General features: G+C 39.9%; 1 protein-coding gene across 1 annotated transcript in view; it reads right to left on the minus strand.

Moving 5' to 3' along the window:
• Positions 1-5,280, minus strand: part of LOC117531345 (cytochrome c oxidase subunit 7A-related protein, mitochondrial) — a 29,940-nt gene extending 24,660 nt beyond the window's left edge. Inside the window, exon 1 of the mRNA XM_034194420.1 lies at positions 5,111-5,280. Within this exon, the coding sequence (XP_034050311.1) occupies positions 5,111-5,182 (72 nt within the window). The 5' untranslated portion in view covers positions 5,183-5,280. The remainder of the gene's footprint in view (positions 1-5,110) is intronic.
• Between the last annotated feature and the right edge of the window lie 9,853 nt (positions 5,281-15,133).

Here is a 15,133-nt window from a genome sequence, read left to right on the forward strand (position 1 = left end):
CAAAAAAAAAAACAAACAAAAAAAAACAAAACAACAACAAATACATAAATAGAAAAATAACAAGAAATAATAACTAGACATTTGCCTCTAAAACACCTGGTGACTGGCCACACCTCCTTCATCCTCATACCTTTTGAAAATCTTATTTGTATACAGCATTATGAACAGTTTCATATTTCAACATTGCTTCAATTCCACACTAAATCCCTTCAAAAGTCTCACCCCGCAGACTGATAGACAAAAACGTTTCCTGATTGTACGAAATCTTGGTTCTTTAAAGTTACATTTCCTCCTTAGATTGTAATCCCCTTCATGATTTTTGAATAGTTGTTGAATATTCCCCGGTAATAAATTATTTGTTGCTTTGAACATTATTTGTGCTGTTTGGTATTGCACGTCAGTAAGCTTGAGTAATTGTGACTTTAGAAATAATGCATTTGTGTGATCCTGATAACCAGCTTTGTGAATGATCCGTATCGCTCTTTTCTGTAGAATATTTAATGAACTTAATGAGGTTTTGTAGTTGTTGCCCCAAACCTCAGCACAGTACTGCACATAAGGACAGACTAGTGAACAGTATAGGGTGTGGAGTGATTTGCCATCTAAGACCTTCTTTGCTTTATTTATTACTGCAATGTTTGAGACTTTACTCTGTATAGGTTTGATATGTGGTTTCCAGCTGATTTTGTCATCTATAATTACCCCCAAAAATTTAACTTCATGATCCCTCTCAATTTCTACCCCCTCTAGTTTTATCTTTACCTGTGTGTTCATTCTACAATTTCCAAGTAACATTATTTTTGTCTTACCTAAATTTAATGATAATCTATTACTGTCAAACCATATTTTTAGTTTGTTCATTTCTGTAGTTATTTCCTCCTGCAATTGTACTATATTATCCCCTGAATGAAAAATATTGGCATCATCAGCAAACAGTATAAAATGCAGTACCTTAGAAATCTTATACATATCATTAATTTGGGGCCTAATACTGGCCACTGGGGGATACCACAAACAATGTCCAGACATGATGAGGAAGAATTACCCAACTTTACAAACTGTTGTCTCCCACTTAATATAGAGTGTATATAGAAAATGCTTTAGATCTTTTGAGTTCAGCTCATGAAAAATGGGAGCAAAAACAAAAGCTCTCCTCTATGCTGTCATCTGTTGGGCCCTGGGCAGCACAGAGCAGGCGAGAAAGAGACTGAATAAGCTGGTCAGGAAGTCCAGCTCTGTCCTCGGCTGTCCTCTGGACTCTCTGGAGGAGGTGGCTGAGAGGAGGGTGTTAGCCAAGTTCAAATCCATCATGGACAACTCCTCTCACCCTTTGCACCGGACTGTAGTGGAGCTGAGCAGCTCATTCAGTGACAGGCTGAGGCACCCTCAGTGCAAGAAGGAACGATACCGCAAGCCGTTCCTCCCTGCTGCTGTCAGACTGTATAATAACACTATGAAATAACCATATGCAATAATATGTCTACAAATCACGTGCAATATTAATATGTCCACAAATCATGTGCGCTAACAACTCACTTACAAATCCCTGCACTAATGTCACCTTATCACATATTGCAGGACATTGCATGACATTGCAGGATCCTGATACAGAATCCAGATCATTTCATTCAACCAAGATGTCTGATCAAGATGAGAGAGTTTTAGCCTCCTTAGCAGGGAGAATTCTACAATGTGAGTCTCATACTGAAGGTGTGAGACACCAAGAGTTTAGTGAGGAGAACACTTGTGACTTTATAGACAGACATAAGAATAACACCACCAGGAGAACAGAGAGTGATGTGAACTTGTTCACTGAACGGCTGAGTGGAACCAAGAAGGAGATGAGAGGGCTCCTTGTTCTTTCTCCACTGGAACTTGACAAATGGAGTTGACAATAATTATATTATTCTTGTTCTTTATTTTTGTTGTAATATGTGATAAATATCTTATTACATGTCTGTTTATGTATCATGCCCTGATGTATCCGTATCAGCTCGAGTTGAAAGGACAAGGGCTCATACAGATACGAGGGGCATGATACAGGGTGTGATACATAAACAGACATCTGATAAGGTATACATATGTAGTTAAGACTTATGTTTTGGTTTTCTGCGCAACAGTTTTGTGTACGTTAGAGACCAACTCTGTGGTTTTCAGTCTCTAAATGATTGGATCAAAGTGGGATTATCTTCTCGTACCTGTTCAAATTATATGTAGATGATTTAAATGTGGTACTTAAAAATAGTGAAGTTGGCTGTAATATTGCTGGTGAGTTTGTTAACAACTTAAGATATAGTACTACTGTGGCTGTCAGTTAAAAGCTAATGTCTGGATCACACAGCAAGAAAATTATGCCAATTTCGGACCTGATCTTCACCTTTCGACAATCATAAGGAAGCCCCGACTAGCATGATGGCTCTAAACATAATTTCATTACATATTTCTGCTGTGTGTGTTAAGTTCTCTCGGCTGCTCGGAAGGGCATCTGAACTGCTCAGACCTCAAATCGTGAATATTCAACATGTTGGATTGTCTTGACCCGACATCCCAGTGTGTGGGGTGTGCCCTGAGCACAAACGAGCATGCAGCCTGTTAAATGTGACTTGTAGCCAATCAGAAAGTGAGGTGACGGTGCATGGAGGGGAATCCAAAATCAAAACAGCTGTCATGGTGCACCAGAAAGTCCGGTGCTCACACTTGTCTCCACTCCTTTAACCAACACCTTTTCTTTTTGCATAGTTTTTTTCTCAGTTAGAAATAGTCCACAAACTATCACCATTGCTTCTTCCACATCCACCATGTTTGTTTACTACAAAGTCGTGTTTAATCTCGAGAGGTCTTGCAAGATTTCCTGTCCAACCTAGGAATGTCCACGTGTGAAATCTGTTTGTGTGTGGTGTGTTATCTTTACCATGTGGCTGCAGACCACACGCCGTATGACAAAAACTGTTATATCTATGATTTTTTTTAATAGCCATATGCGTGGTCTCTGGGGTGTTGAAAACCTACAGACAATTTTTAAATCTTACTGTGTAAACCAGGCATAAAGTATTTGTCAAATGTATGCCAATGCACATGACAAAATTTATACTCGCAAGAATGTGTATATGTACTTTAGGGAACCCAGCTGGCATTCAGTGTTAGAACCAGCGGTGTACCTTTGTGGCGGGAGGTTAGCTTATGTCCATAGGTTTACATATTTAGGACATATTTTGATCCTATCTTTATCAGATGACTGTGACATTTTTTTGTATTGTGCACTGTGTGCAAGGATAAACACGCTTAAATGGTATTTTTATGCCATGTAAAGATTAGACGCTTCCAATCACATCCATGTATACCTCTCAGTTTTGGATTACTTGCACTAAAGCCCAGGCCCAAAGGTTAAGTGCATGCTATAACAATGCATTCCATAGTGTGACGGAACCCTCAAGGCACTGCTCACTGCTCAGTGAGCGAAATGTGTGCCATCAATCATGTGTTGTCATATGCAGAACAAACATTCAAGTTACAGTTTTTTGAAAGAATTGGAAAAAGTGCAAATTGTTTGATAAGGACAGTGTGCGGTTTAGACATCAGATGGGCCTTAAAGCTTTGGCGTGGATGGTCAGAGTCACCGAGGTAGGTGGGATTTGTTGTTGTTCTGTGCTATTTTCCAGTGCCCCCCTGTGTGTCTGTGGGGGGCGGGAGGGGCTCCAGAGTTACTGCAATGTGTACATATTCATATTTAAGTCTGTGAGACGTGTGTATTTCATGATAATATGGGGTTGTCTTTTACTTTATTTTTATTTTATCTATCATGGCATTTGTACATATTATGGGCTCAGAGTCTGAAATAAAGAATATCTAGCAATCTACAATTCAATTAATTTGATTTATATCATGACAAATCACACTATCTACATTAGTACCGAGCAGCATGAGGCGGCAATGATTAAGCGAGGATGATGACAGATGAGCGCGAGTGAGTTCATAGTTCATCCAACTCAATTTTCATGTCTGCAAACCAGAAGTACACTTTTGTCACCGCAAACAGAAAGTTAAAACAAGAAGTACACAGGAAGTACACAAGAAGCATGATGGGAGAGACCGAGGTGCATGATGGGAGAACTTTTTTCTGCAAACGCGGAGAAACCAGGTTCGGTGATCACGCCGGACACCAGCGAAAGGCTGCCGTAGGAATACTCTAACCGAGCTGCATTACCACCGTAACTGTACAGCTTCAATCAACAAAGCAGTTCGCAAAAGAATCCGTCCGAATCTGACTTTCTTCTACTTCTTCAGATTTAATGGCAGTTGGCAACCAGCTTATACAGAGCATTACCACCACCAGCTGGACTGGAGCACAAGTCAGGAGGCTAATGCCCACAAAAAGATAAGAGAAAAAAAAAGGTGACAGATTTATACCCTGTGCAGTTATCCTGTATTCTTCATATAGTCATAAAAGTAATTGAAGCAGATGAAATCTGACTATCTAATGGATCAGCTTCTTAAAAAGAGCTCAGTCGTAATTAGTCATTTATAACCAAATTTATGAATTATGCATAAATAATATATATATATATATATATATATATATATATATATATATATATATATATATATATATATATATAGTATGACACTGATTACAAATCTTGAAGAATCTAATTTATATTATACACACACACACTATGAACTCTTAGTAATTTGTTTCTTATTTATAATTAGAGGTCCTGTAATGAATATTTCTACACTGTACATAGCATACGAGTAAGTATCTACTTTCTTTGAATTAAAATGTTGTTTTATGATAGCCATTAAATATCTGAGTATATTTATAATTGCAATTTAATACGTTATAAGTGTTTTAATGAAATCATCAACCCCTGAAGAAAATTATTAAAATAATATGGACCAATTGAATCTTCAATTTTTACAGTATTTCACTCAAACTCCAAAGAGAGAAACGCTGCTCGATCAAAGGCGTTGTCTTCATTATGTTAGAGTTAACATGATAGGGCAGTTTTATGAGTATTAGAAGACTTTTATCAGAAAGTAAAAGGCTTATTTTCCGACACTAACATGAAGGTCATGACTGCGTCACCGACACAACGCGTCCGGGTCTCACCTGAGGACCGTAGGCGGCTGGAGCAGGAGATCCCGTCAGCTTCTGAGTAAAACCGCTGAATTTATAATACATCTTACTGCCAAAAGACGAAATAACGACTTATCCAAAACAAGTATCACCCCTGTTAGAGGCCTTCCTGCTGTGTCCGTCAACTGAAAGTGACGTCGAGGATAGCTGTCTCTAATATGCCTGTTTAAAATTCAACTTCCTTTTTCACATGGGCAATAGTGGCATTTATCACGTCGCTCACATGTTAATAAAAGCCAGATTTTACATGTGCCTGCCCAACCATGTGTCCCACATTCTTATTTAAACTAATATATAAAATTAATTATGCTACAAGAAGCCAACATGGCCCAAAAAAGGAGTTACACTGCTCCTCAGCTGTATCCATCAGAATCTAAGATTTCAGAGTTGATCATGCAGTGATTTTCAGGGAGTTACTGACAGAAATTTTGACAACCTGCTCACTCACTGACTCATTAGCTGCATTTAATCATATCACTGATCTGTATATTTTAATTTTAATTTAACCTTTAGAGATTAAGATCCCTTTTGCAAGGGAGACCTTGACAATTCTAAAGTTTCCAATTCACCAAACCTGCATGTCTTTAAATGTGGGAGGAAGCTGGAACATGCAGAGGAAACCCACACAAACACGGAGAGAACATGCAAACACCACACAGAAAAGCTGCAGGTGAAAATCGAAGCCATGACCTTCTTTCTATGAGGCAACCATGCTATAAGTACTAAGCCACCGTGCTGCCCTATATAACACTGGATAGCTCATTGGCCAATATGTTTGAAGCAAATCGGTCACCATATTACCACTTGCATGTACCGCGGTAATTCTACCAATTTTTAACAATTTTATTTTTTGTGATTTTGCAAAAAAATGCCTTCGTATGCAGCTATAAACTACGCAAATCTCCAGTACAAAGGGTGTGGATAAACATTTCACCTGTGAGTATGATTGAATGGAAAGTAATGAACAATAATTTGAAGAGTTTTATCCCTTATTCCAGCATATAGGCATAGATACTACTACTACTACTAGTAATAATAATAATTATAAAAAAAAGTAAGTCCCTTCGGCTGCTCCCTTGTTTGCACTCGGGGTCACCACAGCAAATCCAAGGTGGATCTGCATGTTGAATTGGCACAGGTTTTACGCCGGATGCCCTTCCTGATGCAACTCCACATTACATGGAGAAATGTGGCAGGGGTGGGATTTGAACCCGGAACCTTCTGCACTGAAACCAGGCGCATTAACCACTTAATAATAATAATAATAATAATAATAATAATTAATGGCTTGTGTGTAGCCACATATTGAGTTTTGTGTTGGACAAAGTATTTTAAGACATTTATTAGGTCTGCTTGTGCATAGTTTTGGAGCTTTAGGTGTTGTTGCTACGAGCTTTATGGCTAATATGCTGAAGCTCATAGCCATGCATAATAAATATTGTCATTGCAAGGGAAAACCAACTCTCCTGTAGCCAGTTATATTAAGTGGTGATTTATTCTTTCAGTGCAACTATTAAAAAAGCCTTTGTTATTGCTATATTATCCATCATGACTTTTGTTGTCCATCCACTTTTGTTCTTGTTCACTTTAGTTTATGATATGGTATATATATATATATATATATATATATATATATATATATATATATATATATATATATAAGCTTGCCGATGATTACATAAAACTTGCATAAACTTTGATTAAAGAATCATAGTGACATATGAGAAATTGAGAATAGAATGGGAGAAAGTGTCAAAGTACTAAAAGAAAGAAAGGAAATAAATCAAATAGCTAATCATGGCAAACAGTAGGAGGGATAAAGGTTGGAGAACATAATTGGAGAACATAAAGAAGGAAATGAGAGAATCAGCTCAGTTATGTCTCTAAATTGTTGACTGAGCTGTCTATGTGCGGTCTGCATAACTTGAGAGTGATAAGATGGCCGCCAATTTGCTTCAGTGGTTTGTATGGAGTGTGTGGGCCAATGAGCTTTCCAGTTTTATATACAGATCAGTGGTTTCAAAGAGCCAGTGCAGCATCTCAGTATGCATGGTGCATGATGGGCTGGGTTAAAGTTCACGACTTCCCAAAACACACTAATGACTGAGAACAATGTAAATCTTGAGGATTTTGAGCATTGGAAAGTCGACATGTTTAAAGATTTTTGCCAAAAAAACGGGGCTAGCAAATAGGTGGGAAGTGGAAGAAAGAACTTGTGACTCTAGTTTATGCACTCGCACTAAAAAAGGGGGCTGTTCAGAAAGACTATAAATCCTTACTGGCATTTGAAGCTGACAGTTGTCAGTTGACCAATCCGCTATCTGATGGTTGGGAAAATGAAACATTTTAGACAAAAAAATGGCCGCCTGCATGCATGTAAATATTATTATATTACAGTGCATCTGGAAAGTATTCACAGTGCTTCACTTTTCCCACATTTTGTTATGTTACTGCCTTATTCCAAAATGGATGAAATTCATATTTTTTCCTCAAAATTTTACCCCATAATGACAATGTGTTTTGTTTTGTTTTTGTTTTTTTTGGAGATTTTAGGAGAGAGTAGTGTTAAGGAAGCAGATGATAAATACCAAAATACCTCCTATGACAGATGTACCTACTGAGCTGAGGACTAAGCTGCCAGACTAAAGTAGATGGCAACCCAACCAAGAGTACGACTCCCCACCGGCTCACTGACAAAATCCTGTCAGGAAAGATGCTTGCATACATTAACACAGTTCTACTCACTATCCCCACTACCAGCATTACAGAAACCAATGAGGTCATATTCGCCACTGCCACAGTAATCCTTGACACACTTGGGTATAAGATCAAGAATATCCCCCAAAGGGACAGCCCTCTATGGAGAAGATGATTGGAGGCCCAACTCTGGAAATCCCGGAATGATGTTAGCCAACTTATATAGATACAGAAAGGCATCATGAGACACAGGTCCTGGATGGATATGAAGTACAACAAGATGTCCATAACCTAGGCCCTGGAAACTGCCAAACAAAGGCTCACCGCTCTGGCTACCCAGCTGAAGAGATACACCAGACAAGAAAGAAAATAAATGGCTTGTTCTCCAATGACCCATCCAGGCTGTACTCCCAGCTAAAAGAGGAAAACAGTAATACAAGAACAGACCAGCCCAGAATTGAGACTGATCATTACTAGAAGAACATCTGGGAGAAAGAGGTATCACACAACACCAGTGCCAAGTGGCTGGTGGACCTAAGAGCACACCATAGCCACCTCCCAGAGCAAGAACCAGTCAACATCAAAGGCAGATACACAACGAGTATCAGGGATGAAGAGCTGGACAGCACCAGGGCCTGATATGATCCACACCTACTGACTCAAGAAGCTAGCAGCGCTCCATGTGTGCCTGGCAGTACAAACGGGTGGGCTACTAACAACACGTACTCACCCAGGCTGGCTAACACAGGGCAGGACAATCCTGATCATGAAGGACCCCCACAAGGGTATGACACCCTCAAACTACAAGCCAATTACCTGCCTCTCCACAACATGGAAGCTCCTATCAGGCATCACAGCAACCAAGTTGAGTTAGCACATGAGTCTACACATGAGCACGGCTCAGAAGGGCATTTAAAACAATTCCAGATTGACGAAGGCCCATGACTCAATACCTCACACATGGATACTGGAGTGCTTGACACTATACAAGGCTAACAGTGCACTGATAACCTTCATCAGGAACTCAGTGGGACTGTGAAAGACATCAATGGAGAATGGAGTAACCATCAGCCACCTCCTGTTCATGGATGACATCAACTGTATGCCAAGAATAAGCGAGACATTGACTCACTGATCCAGCTCACCAGGATCTACAGTGAGGATATCGGAATGTCATTTGGATTGGATTAGTGTTGGTGAATGGTGGAAAAGAGAGGGAAGGTGATCCAGACTGAGTGGGTGGACTTGCCAGAAGACAGGATAGGAGACACACAGGACAGCTATAAGTACCTGGGAATCCCACAAGCCAATGGGAACCATGATGAAGATGCAAGAAGGTCATCTACAGCCAAATACCTCCAGAAGGTGCATAAGCAACAATGTGTTAGAATGTTTCGATCAGGAGTGGTGGAAAAGCTGCTAGTGTGCTTGGTTTCAATGCAGAAAGTTCCTGGTTCAAACCCCACCCCTGCCACATTTCTCTATGCAATGTGGAGTTGAGTCAGGAAGGCCATCAAGTGTAAAAACTGTAGCAGAATCAACATGCAGGTCCACCTTGGATCTGCTGTGGCGACCGTGAGTGCAAACAAGGGAACAGCCGAAGGGACTTACTTACTTTTGTGCGAGAATATGAGTTGATATAATTTATTTATTTATTTAATCCAAATAATTTTATACAGATATGTAATAAATCTAAATCAATTTCACCCAGTAAATGTAAATCAATTTCACCCATACAATTAATAAATATGTCAATTTCACCTACATTATCATTAAATATGAATCAGTTTCCTCCAGATATTTAGTAAATCTAAATTATTTTTCCTAATATACTTAATAAATATGAATCAGCTTTCCTTATAAAAATTGACTAGGATTTACTAAGTGTTTTTTGGCGATATAACATCATTTGACGTGCTATTACTAAAGCCAACACATTTCAACTGTACTTAATTTTTCTTTGTTTAGGTTTGGTTAGTGTATTCAATACTTTTTAATCAAAATTGTAGAACTTAAAAAAATCTATTCAGTTATATTATGTGTCACTTATGTGGCCACATTTTGTTGAGTAAACATTGGTCAGAATTTTTACGGTGTGTTAATAGACTCCAACTTGGACTTTTTGACCTTGACTGAAACCTGGCTGTCCAGTCACACTCCATCAACCTGACCTTGGCCATGTCTCTGAGCACTGAACACCTTGTACTTCTGGACACTCCAGCTGGTTCTGACATATGGTTCCACTGCAAGGATAATCGGTTCCTGGCAATGTGATGTTTAATTCTTAAAAGTATTTTGCAGTTCATTTGTGTTGTTCTTTTCCACACATTTCTTACGACCCATGTTGACATTTGCAATAAAATATTTGATTGGTTAAAGGTTAAAGAGTGTCCATAGTATCTCTCTGTGGCATGAAAGTAGCAGCCTTGCAGGCAGGAAGACACTGGGGAGGGTTGTGAGGGCAGCAGAGAAGATTATTAGGGCCAGGCTGCCAACCATTGGTGAACTGGCAGAACAGCGCTGCTTGTCCAGGGCAAAGAAGCATAATCAGGGACACTTCACATTCCTTTATCAATCTTTTTTCCCTCGTGCCATTAGGTAGATGGTACCATTGCCTGAGTTGCAAAACTCAGATTCAGGGACAGCTTTTACCCAACCGCTATAAGACAGTTAAATGCAAATCAATAGAAAGAATTGTGCAATATAGAAATTAGGATATAGAATACACTGTAGCATCTGGCTGAAACTTTATCCTAGTAGCATCTTCATGTGTGCAATATCCCGTGTCCTTTATTTACTATTGCATGTTATGTATACACAGATGCAGAGACAGCTATCTATAGGTTAAAAAAAACCTATTTATCATTATCACACACCTGGTATTCTGTGCTTTATTCTGTGTTTTATCTATTCGTGCAGTGCATCGATATTTTGTTCTGTGACAGCGTCTGTGATGTTTTTACTGAATGACAGTAAAAAGCAGTAAGTCTGATTGTTCAGTGATCACGCCTCAATAGCTTCCCTATTTCAACAATGTTGCAGTCCTCTGAAAGGCATTTTACCACTTTTTTAGTTTTTAGTGTCTCTTAAATCACGTTGTAATACATATTAGGTGAGAATGCTTTCTTCAATTGCTCTATCTTCAGGGAAATAAATGGAGACTCTATTTTTCAAACTGAGGGAGATGACATGGAACAAGATAACACCAGACATCCGCCATCGCCACATGAAGATACTGTATATGTAAATACGGAATAGTTCATGAAATATTCTTTGCATTTGTATTTGCTCTGAAATATAAACAATGCTTTACTGCACAATAATAATAACTGTGGAATATTAATAACCGCTGAGTGCAACAGGCACTTGCTTGTGGAGGAAGAAGCTGAAGCTGTTGTCAGGCAACGTATTATGAAATTAGGAACCCATATGGGACCAGTGAAGTTGTTAATATGATCTCACAGTTCTGTTCTTGCAAAACGTCAGCCCCTTTGCACATTTTCAGCATCAGGAGCACATTAAGCTGCATCTTCCAGCACAACTGCGTAATTAGTAATTATAATCCTGTCCATGTGGAGCAGGAGGATGTGCAGCTCTGAAGAACTCGGTGATGAAATTCAACACAGGGTGCACAACCCGCATGTCACCATGTTGGCGTAAAAGATTATTGTTAGTGTCCCGTCATGACTTCTGCCGATGAGGTTGTTTTTGCTGTTTATTGTCTGTCCAGTTGTCAGCAGGATATCTCAGAAGGACCTGATTTAAAATATATTTGGTGGAGAGGCAGACCTTGGATGAAGGAAGAGCTCATTACAATTCTGGATCAAGCAGTGCCTTTATGACTTATTTCATCCTGATGAAGTTGTAGATCCTGTCTTTGGTCCTTGAGCTCTGAACCTGATTCTTTTAATCTTGATTTGACTTTTAAGATATGATCCTGATCCATTTGATACTGATCAAACAGGTTTTGATCCTTGAGCTGTGATCCCAATTCTTTTAATGATGATCCTGCTTTTGAGCTATGGCGTTGACGTTATTTGATCCTGATCAACAGTTGGATTCTGGCTTTTTTCCTTGAACTTTGATCCGTATTCTTTTAATCCTGATCTTGTCTCTGAGTGGTGACCCAGACTCATCTGATCTGTTGTGTGGGCCGCTGAAGAGGAGGTACTGCTGGCCCACCACCACCAGAGGGCGCCCTGCCTGAAGTGCGGGCTTCAGGCACGAGAGGGCGCTGCACCTTACGGGAATAGCCGGGAGTGACAGCTGTCACTCATCGACTCATGACAGCTGTCACCAATCTAAACTTCATCAACCACTCCATAAAAGCCGGACGACATCTCCACCCTGCTGCCAAGATATCGCCTACCATTGAAGGTAATATTCCTCAGCCAGATACTGTGTCGTATTGCACGTAACCGTTTGTTATCCATTTCAGAAGGACCTAAGTGCTTGTGTCAGCTGGAGGCTGATCCAGTCGTTGACGGCAGGGTGACAGAGCTCACCCTTCACGACTGTAAGACAAGTAACTGGTCGGGTTAGTGGACTGACTGTGTTCCGTATTGCGGAGGTGGAGGTGCAATTCCCACCTGCTTGCTGACTGTGTTACTGGGTGTACACACACCCACACCTAACTGTTTCTGCTTCCAGGTCCGACAGCCGGAGACGGTGGCCACCTGGGGACTCGGGACTTGGCGGCTCCAGTATCCTCCGGGTTCGGTGGTGGTGGAAATCGTGTGGCATCCGGTTCTTCTCTGGATGGACGTCTTCTATCCTCGAGCCTGCCCACACGTCACCTCTGTAGATTGACTACATACAAATTCTGTAACCGTCTGTATTTCGTTGTGCACAGTCACAACAGTAAAGTGTTCTATTTTCGGCTCATTCATTGTCCCTTCATTTACGCCCCCTGTTGTGGGTCCGTGTCACTACACTTTCACAACATGATCCTGATCAAGGGAAGGATTTGATCTTGATTCTTTTAATCCTGATCCTACCTTTGAGCTTTGTTCTTGGCTTATTTGATCCTGATTACTAGGTGGATCCTGGCTTTGATCGTCTAACTTTGATCCCAATTCTTTTAATCCCAATACTGCCTTTAAGGTTTGGTCTTGACTCATTCAATCTTGGCTTCAATCCTTGATCTTGATTCTTTTAATCCGAAGCTTGCCTTTGAGTTATGATTCTGACTCATTTGGTCCTGATCAATAGTCAGATTTTGGCTTTAATCCTTGAACTTTGATTCTGATCCTACCTTTCAGCTATGATCCTTACTCATATTATCCAGACCAAGGAAAGGATTTAATCCTTGACCTTTCATACTGTTTCTTTTAATCCTGATCCTGCCTTTCAGCTGTAATCTTGACTCACAGGCTGTTAGTCAACTGGTGGATCAAGCATTTATCCTGGTACTTTGATCCTCATTCTTTTAATGCAGATCCTGCCATTGAGCTTTGATCTTATTTCATCCTGGTCAAGGGGTGCCATTGATCCTTGATGTTTGAACTTTGATCCTGAATCCTTTGATTCCAATTTTAACCATTGTCTCTCCAGGATCAAACAACCCACAATCAGGAATCAGTGATAAGGCTCAATGATCAGACTCCATCTTGTGACCCTGATTACAGGATCAAAGGACAACAATCAAGAATGTTCAAGAAGTGATCAAAGGAACAACCTTCTCAGAATAAAATGGAAAGCAATAAAAGCAACATATCAAGAGGGGAGTGGCGGGGATACTCACTCTCTGAGTGCCCTTCTAGTTTTGACTGTAACTGTCACATTCTTTTAACTTTGATGATGTATCTCTGTTGCATGTTTTCTGTTGCTCCCTAAACCCTCATACAAGTACAAAGTTAGTAAATCATTCTGAGCTCAATAAAATGTGACTCTTTAATGTTGTGATTTCATTTTGGTAAATCATGACAAACTGCAGCTGAACCCTTTTATTAGAAATACCAACATTGATCACATTTATGACAAATCCATAGTCTGCTGACGAGAAAAGTGTTGACAGACTCCTTTAATTGGACTTGGCCAACAGTGCAGAAATAATGAAATATTGATTTGTTTTATTGATTAGCTTTAATTATAAATGACAGCTGTACTATGTGAAAAGCACACAGATATTACGAAGAGGTTACAGCGATATGTGCTGATTTGTAGAACGCGTTGAACTCTCACAGCACCTGCAGAGACAAAAACAAAGCGATGCTTAAAGTCCCTGAAAACTGAGAGCAAAACAACAAACACGGTCCTTGACTTCAGCACTTTTCTCTACACCAGAAGAGACGGCACCTGACGTGTGTGCGTGTACGTGCACAGAAATCGAAGATGGCTGACGGCAACAGGAGGAAGAGGAGGAGAAGAGAGAGAGTGTTGTGTGGGAGAGGTGTTGACTTCTTTGTTTGGATCATGGGTCTCTTCAGCAAATCATGCAAACACGTCTGAATCCTCAATACGAGGATCATCATCTGGATTGTCTGCAAATAGGCATCAAATGCATTTGTTTTGTGCATTAAAAAAATAACCCAAAACATTTACAAGAATCAATGTCAGCCATGCAGGAGGCGCATGCATGTGTGTTGATGTGCACTAGATCTGTATGCACAAATCAACCGTTGTTATGATTGACATATTGCAGGATGATGTTGCCTTGGTGATTACAGAAACAAAAAATGCCTCGCACGCAGCGTGCACTCGCACACGGAGGATGCAGCACACTATTCAGTCTTTGTGCACAGGCTGTCTTGTAATTTAGGCAGCTGTGTATTATCTGTATCTTTACTCCTCCATTTCACGCCCCATCTCGTATCCATCGCCTCTTCGTATGTGTGTGTGTGTGTCCTCCTCGTCCTGGCTGAGCCATCTTGAGGTTTCATTACCAGCAGCTTAAGGCCCGTCCGGTGTGCATTAAGCCCTCTTTGTCCGTTCCAGTTCCATCACTTCTTCTCTGTATTTCGCGGCTTTTAAAGAATGCATCTGGGTCACACATCAATCTTGTTCCATCTGAGTGCAAAGTGAAGAGCAGACAGATGAGAGTCCACGCAAAATTCATCACACGGGATGCAAAAAGAGAATAGCTGAATCAACTTAAATTAATTGTTTCAGTTGGTAACATCTAAATGAATTAAGTTGTTTGAACTTAAGTTTGTAAATTACAGTTAATCTAACTTACTAACTTAAGTTCAAACAACTTAATTTATTCAGGTGTTACCAACTTAAATGAATTGTTTCAGTTGGTAACATCTAAATGAATTAAGTTGTTTGAACTTAAGTTTATAAATTACAGTTAATCTA

The sequence above is a fragment of the Thalassophryne amazonica genome, chromosome 18 (genome assembly GCF_902500255.1).
Source record: "Thalassophryne amazonica chromosome 18, fThaAma1.1, whole genome shotgun sequence".
Lineage (NCBI taxonomy): Eukaryota > Metazoa > Chordata > Actinopteri > Batrachoidiformes > Batrachoididae > Thalassophryne > Thalassophryne amazonica.